This window comes from Macrobrachium nipponense, chromosome 26 (assembly GCF_015104395.2).
Source record: "Macrobrachium nipponense isolate FS-2020 chromosome 26, ASM1510439v2, whole genome shotgun sequence".
Taxonomy (NCBI): domain Eukaryota; kingdom Metazoa; phylum Arthropoda; class Malacostraca; order Decapoda; family Palaemonidae; genus Macrobrachium; species Macrobrachium nipponense.
Window position 1 is genome coordinate 5,224,197 of NC_087215.1, and position 7,500 is coordinate 5,231,696.

At 31.7% G+C, this 7,500-nt stretch overlaps 1 protein-coding gene across 1 annotated transcript in view; it reads left to right on the top strand.

The window, feature by feature from the left end:
• Positions 1–3,346, top strand: part of LOC135199978 (uncharacterized) — a 3,424-nt gene extending 78 nt beyond the window's left edge. Inside the window, exons 1-2 of the mRNA XM_064228168.1 lie at positions 1–38; positions 2,408–3,346. The exon at positions 1–38 is cut by the window's left edge and continues 78 nt beyond it. Of these exons, the coding sequence (XP_064084238.1) occupies positions 30–38; positions 2,408–2,737 (339 nt within the window). The 5' untranslated portion in view covers positions 1–29 and the 3' untranslated portion in view covers positions 2,738–3,346. The remainder of the gene's footprint in view (positions 39–2,407) is intronic.
• The last annotated feature ends 4,154 nt before the right edge of the window (positions 3,347–7,500 follow it).

Below are 7,500 nucleotides of genomic sequence, written 5' to 3' on the forward strand. Positions count from 1 at the left end.
AGTTGCACCGTCTCTCCACCGAGTACAACATGAAGTTTGTAAGTAGAGAGTGACTAGAAGGATTATTTGAAAACTATTCTAATCGTTTTCATGAAGTCTGGAAGTAGTGAGATTGGATTTATTTTTATTTCATTTTTTTTTTATGATAGGAATCTGATATGATCGTCCTATTGTGGGATTTACAAACCTCACCTAACTGAGACAACCTTAGTTGAGAGAGAGAGAGAGAGAGAGAGAGAGAGAGAGAGAGAGAGAGAGAGAGAGAGCTCCATTTTTCTTCACCGACCAGGTTAAGTACTACTGTTATTCTTGCAGACTGGTATGGCCTTATGCCAGCACACAGGGTCTTGCTCCTGTAGCAACCTATACATCAGAGTTCTACTGAAAGGTGTTATATATAATATAATATATATATATATAATATATATATATTATATATATATATATATATATATAAATATATATATATATTATATATATATATATATATATATATATATATATATATATATATATATATATATATATATATATATATATATATATATATATATATATATATATATATATATATATATATAATATATATAGATATATATATATATAGAGAGAGAGAGAGAGAGAGAGAGAGAGAGAGAGATAATGGATTCCCAAGCTAGGCTGGGTGATAGCTCTCTTTGAAATATAAATTTTCAAATCAAACAGACAGACTTCTTGCCATTTTCATGAATACCTTATTCTTAATCAAATGTCTAGTTCCCCATTAACATTATCATCAAATTAAATCCTTCACTTCATGCCTGAGAGTTGCTTCGTCATCCAAAAAAAAAATGTTAAATGTCAGAACTGGGCGGAACACTGTTTGATATCCAAGGTACCTTGATCATATTATTAAGGTAAATGCGATTGATGCACAAAGAGATTTTGGCTGAAAATGTCTTTTCTAAAGTCAGTTTCACTAGGAAACCCAGGTGCTAAGGGTACCTCGAGTAAAAGTTCCAATTCCTTTGGCATTTCCGTGAGCCTGTGTCTTTGCTGCTTGTGAGTCTGTGTATGTCGAAGCAACTGCTATGAAAAAAGACATAAGATTTAGAGGAAAGGCATCTCTTCTGAAGTTAGTTTCACTAAGAAATCTGTAGGCCAAGGGTATCTTGAATAAAATTCCAATTTCTTGGGCAGTGTTTCATGTAACTAATAGAATTCTAGGAAGTGGCAGGAGTTACTCAAAATAAAATCACAACTAAATTTCATAGCTAGGTTTTCTTCGTTAAGTGAAGTGATGCCGTACAAGTTATAAATATCGGCTGGGCTAGACTGCTGGACCTGTACCTATTAGATCACAGAAATCACGTCTATGAGCCACAGGGCCAATTTTGAAGCAACGAAATGAATTAGAAATCGAAACGAGTTTTAAAAGTTGGTTCCCTATCAAACACTTACTCATTTCTAAGGTGACACTCTCAGTGTTCCAAATAAGTGAAGATGCTTTCGTCAATTGACAAAATTCTGTAAATAACATTAAATTAATAGAAATAACAGAAACTTTATTAAATACTGATTGTGTTCCTGTCTAGTGGTCAAAAGTTTGTTCTCCATTTACAGCTGTAGATTTGTTTTCAACCTGCTTGTTATATGTTGGAGATAAGTTGCCAACTTGTGTTTGTGACATTTTTTACTATAGCGTGGACATACCCTATGGAATAGGAGAACTTGTTAGACCTGTGAACTTATCCCTACCAACTTCCCAAACTCTCTAATTCTCTCTCCACTTACAGTCATTGACTTGTTGTCAACTTGTCTGTGATATGTAGGAGATAAGTTGCCATCAGGTGCTTCTAATATTTAATTGTACTGAAATAAGAGACCGTTTGTGGATATCTTTCCTCAGTCCCATCAGCTGCCCTAACTCTCCCATTATCTCTCAGTGTACAATCGTTTACTTGTTGTCAACCTGTTTGTGATACGTAGGATACAAGTTGACGTCATGTGCTTCTGACATATTTAATTGTATTGGAATAAGAGACCGTTTGTGGATATCTTCCCTCAGTCCCATCAACTGCCCTAACTCTCCCATTATCTCTCCTCTCCATGTACAATCGTTCATTTGTTGTCAACCTGTTTCTGATATGTAGGATACAAGTTACTGTCATGTGCTTCTGACATGTTTAACTGTACTGGAATAAGAGACCATTTGTGGATATCTTCCCTCAATCCCACCAACTGCCCTAACTATCACATTATATCTCCATGTACAATCGTTTACTTATTGTCAACCTGTTTGTGATATGTAGGAGACAAGTTGCTGTCATGTGCTTCTGACGTGTTTAATTGTACTGGTATAAGAGACCTCTTGCGGATATCTTCCCTTAGTCCTATCAACTATCCTAACTCTCCCATTCTCTTCCAGGCCACACTGACCCTCCTCTTCGCCCTTGTGGCTCTGTCAGCCGCCGCTCCAGGCTTCAAGAAGGGCGGCTTCGGAGGAGGAGGCTTTGGGAAGAAAGGGTTCGGCGGAGGCTTCGGTGGAGGCTTCGGCGGAGGCTTCGGCGCCCCTATCATCCCAATTGTCCAGCCAGTGCCAGTCTTCGCTCCTCCAATCCACGTGGTCCACAAACCCATCCACGTCGGAGGACTGTACGGAGGTGGCTTCGGAGGTGGCTTCGGAGGTGGCTTCGGAGGCTTCGGAGGCGGTTTCGGACACAAGGGCTTCGGAGGAGGCTACGGTTACGGAAAGTAAACAAAGCCAGCCAAGCTAACCTCTCGCCTTGTGTGCGAAACCAAAGATGATGATCCAAAGGAAAGATCCAGATGGATGAACAATTTCTTCTTCTAATTCTACTTCTTCATCTTCTTCTTCTACTTCTTCTTCTGTGACTCTTTCATAGGATGACCAGAGGAGAGATATAGGTAGATGAACTACTACTACTTCTAATTCTTCATCTTCTTCTTCTTCTGTGACTCTTTCATAGGATGAGGGGGCTTGTTTTGGTAACTTTTGCCGCTGACAACAAACAAGTGAACCTCTACCGGGTTTTCTGGTTGATTCTCTTGCCAGTGTCAACTGAAAGATGCCCAAAACTAATCCCCCCTTATACCATGTGCCTGCCGCAAACTTTATACCGTTCGATCCATCAATGTTCCGTGTTCATAAACCGAATGATTGCCGCATATTGTGGATATTCGTTCGTTACCTCTTTTTAAGTCAATGGTGTGACTGTTACCAAAAATATTTTTTTGATACAATGTAATTTACATTTTTTTCCGACTTTGGATTACGTAAATTTCCAATTTAAACGAGTTGTATTACTGTTCTTTGAGAGAAGAATAAAGTGTACAATTATAGAAAGTTTTATTTTCCAGTAATACTCCATTTCTAAATCATAATACCGAGTAATGATTCTTCAGCTGAACAGAACTTATGTCTAGTGGAAGTCTATAACTTATGACGGTGATAATTATAGCTTTCCTTTTATACCAAATATCATTAACTAACAGAAAAAAAGTTAAATTGTCCAAATGTATGTATAGTACACATACAGACATATATATACCACAACTAGCCTTTTCCAATAACATGCTCTTAACTGATAAGTAGTGGATGAACTCAATGTTCCCATATATGCATAACTAGCTATGCATATTTGGGAACATTATTTTCATGAAAGCTTACATACAATGTTATATATATAAATTATATAATAGTATATATATATATATATACATTATATATTAGATATTAGTAGTATATATAATATATTATATATGATAATACTATAATATATATAGTATAGTATATATACTAATAAAAATAATTATATATATTATTAATATATACAACAATATATATGTATATATATAGATATGCATTATAATATATTTAGACTATATACATATACATATACCTAATTATAATATCCATATATAGATATAGTATATATAGATATATATAGTATATATATATAATTAATAAAATTTAAAATAAAATAAAAAACAATATAGGGTGTATATATATATTATACATATATGCTATATATATGAAATAATATATATATTATACCGATAGTATATGTATATAGATGTATATTAGTATATAGATATAGATATACATAATATAATAGTATATATTAGATACAAGATATATATAATATAGATAGATAGTATATATAATATATATTTATATACATATATGGCATATATTATATATATATAGAATAAGATGATAATAATATATAGATATATATATATATATATATATATTATATGTATATATAACTAGAGAATATATTATATATATATATATAGTATATTATATAATACATACAATACATAAATATATATATTAGATATCGATAGATATAATTAGACGATATTATAATATATGCATATATGATATAGATAGATATAATATTATATATATAGATATATATATATATATAACATATAAATTATATATATTTATACATAATAATACATAATATCATATATATATATATAGATAGATTATATAATATATAACTATATAGTACATCATTAGTTATATATATATCATATCAAGATATATATAATATGATTATAATAGATATATATATAGATACTATTATAATATGAGGATATATTAATACCGATATATATATAATAATATATATAATATATATATTATTATATATATGATAGTATAATATATATCTGTTAAATATATATCTATATAAATATAGATATCTATAAATAATAATATATATATTATATTAATATTATATATATTATATATTATATCTGATATCGACATTTTATACCAGAGACAAAGCTATTTTTCAAACATTGCATTATTAAAATAATACTTTTTGAGAATTACCGAAATGAAAAAAATATAAGAATTATCTAAATATATGAAATTTGATCTATTCAGATAACCAACAATCCTATGTTATAATTTGTTTTATGTGTATCATATAGATTTAATATCTTCCCTTAACTAACTTGTCAAATATTCAATATTAACTTTGAATAACGATGTCAAGGTAATAAGAGAATCTGGAAAAATATTCGAAAGTATTATCTTGTAGCTATCTTGACCTAACAAACACTTTGCAAAAAAAAAAAAAAAATTAATACTTGAGAAATCAAGAAATCTAGCACGCGTCACAGAGCCCCAGTTGACATTCAACAGCTCAAAACAGCTCATTCTCCCAATGAGAAAGCGATGCCGCAAGGTAATTTAATCGAGAAATTAACCTTTACCTGTTACAGAGGAGGCCATTCTGACGGGAAACCCCAAAATGCAGATACTTGATCTTCTTGTCTATAGAGAGAGACTAGACGAGAAGAAGAATCTTTTTTTTTTGCTGACTAGAACTGAATGAGTGAAGATTTGTGATCTAGTGGTGATATGGAACTATATTTTGATATTAATATGGAGCTAAGGCTACGAGACTGAATAAGACTGATATGACCAAGGTTAAAGACAACAAGACTAAACAAGACTGAATAAGACTGATATGACGAAGGGTACAGGCTACAAGACTGAAAAAGACTGACATGACCAACGGTAAATGCTACAAGATTGAATAAGACTGATATGACAAAGGCCAAAGCCTATTAGACAATAAGACTGATATGACCAACGGTAAATGCTACAAGACTGAATAAAACTAATATGACAAGGGTGCATTCTACAAGAGTGTATAACACTGATATGACTAAAGCCAAAGGCTACAAGACTGAATAAGACTGAGATGACCAAGGCCAAAAGCTACAAGACTGAATAAAACTGATATGACAAAGGCTAAATGGATATGAGAACTAAATAAATTTGAGGCACATCATAAACAAAAGTCTTGATTTAATAACAAAATCACTCGAACCAATCTTGGACCAGTTGAAAATCCAGATATTCCTTATTTCCCCCTGACCTTCTGGGAGTATCTCAACGCCCTTATGCCAGCCACGCCGTAACCTTTTGCTTGCTTGGATGCCACTGCGGGCATTGGAAACCCGGGTACTACCCGATACCCTCAGCAGAAAAACTAGTCGTCTTTCTAGTGAAAGTCACTCAAGAGACTTGCTTGCATTAACTTTGGGTCTCAAGGACACGGCCGTATTTTTCCACCCTCTGATGACTTATTATTATTATTATTATTATTATTATTATTATTATTATTAGTAGTAGTAGTAGTAGTAGTAGTAGTAGTAGTAGTAGTAGTAGTAGTAGTAGTAGTAGTATCATTATTAATTGAAGGTAGGAGACCCTCTGTCAAACATGTTCTGTTCAAGGGGATGGCAGCATCAGTGGAATTGAATTTATACAGGGTCTTTTCAATTCTTCTTGTTCTTTTCTTCTCATCAGGGCTGATATTTGCTAATAACTGGCCGATGTTCAGAAGAAAATAATAAGAAGACTTGAAAAGGCCATATATAAAATCGATTCCACTCATGCTGCCATCCTCTTTAACAAAACATTATCATTATTATTAAATATAAATTTACAATTATATAGGATAAATTAATCTTATTGAGGTACGTAAACAAAAAGCCTCATCACAATTTTATTAGTATTTATTAATTATTATTATTATTTATTATTATTATAATGATTAATTATAGATTATTAGTTATTGAATATAAATCTACCATTATATAGATAAATTATATTATTATTACGTAACAGCTCATCAGAATATTATTATTATTATTATTATTATTATTATTATTATTATTATTATTATTATTATTATTATTATTACCATACTGGATATAATTGTTTACTATCATACTTTCTTATTCGTTTATCTATATTTTGCATTTTGTACGTATTGTATACCTAACTTTTCTATCTCTGCATGTGCCTCTTAGCTGCAGTAAAGATTGTTATTATTATTATTATTATTATTATTATTATTATTATTATTATTATTATTATTATTATTATTATTAGAAATTACTTTTGTATTTCGTGTATAAATAATAATAATAATAATAATAATAATAATAATAATAATAATAATAATAATAATAATAATAATCATACTATAATGGGCGTAATGTCTGTCTGTCTGTCTGTCTGTCTGTCTGTCATTCAGTCACGGCCAAACGGCTGGTCAGATGGGCATGAAACTTGGCAGGGTTATGGTGGGGACCCCTAAGATGGTTTGTAATGGCGTTTCATCCAACCTACCCCCCTCCTTTGTAGAGGGTGGGGGTGAGAAGGGATTCCCTGAAACGGAGCTGTTTCTGGCCGTGAAACGAGGCTGGTTATTCCCGTAGACTTAGTTACTTTACGATTTTTCATACATAATTTCTGTACAACTTCCCCGGAGAAAGTCGCAAATATTTCAGCTCGGACACAATAGAAAATGAAAATTATCATCAATATCCGCAAGATTTTTTGAATAACTTAAATCCATCGGGACTGCCAGTGCACAAAATAACGTTGAAGAAGTACTGCCCGGTAATGTTGCTTCGGAATTTCGATCCTGCCAATGGACATAATAAAAAAGGAAACTG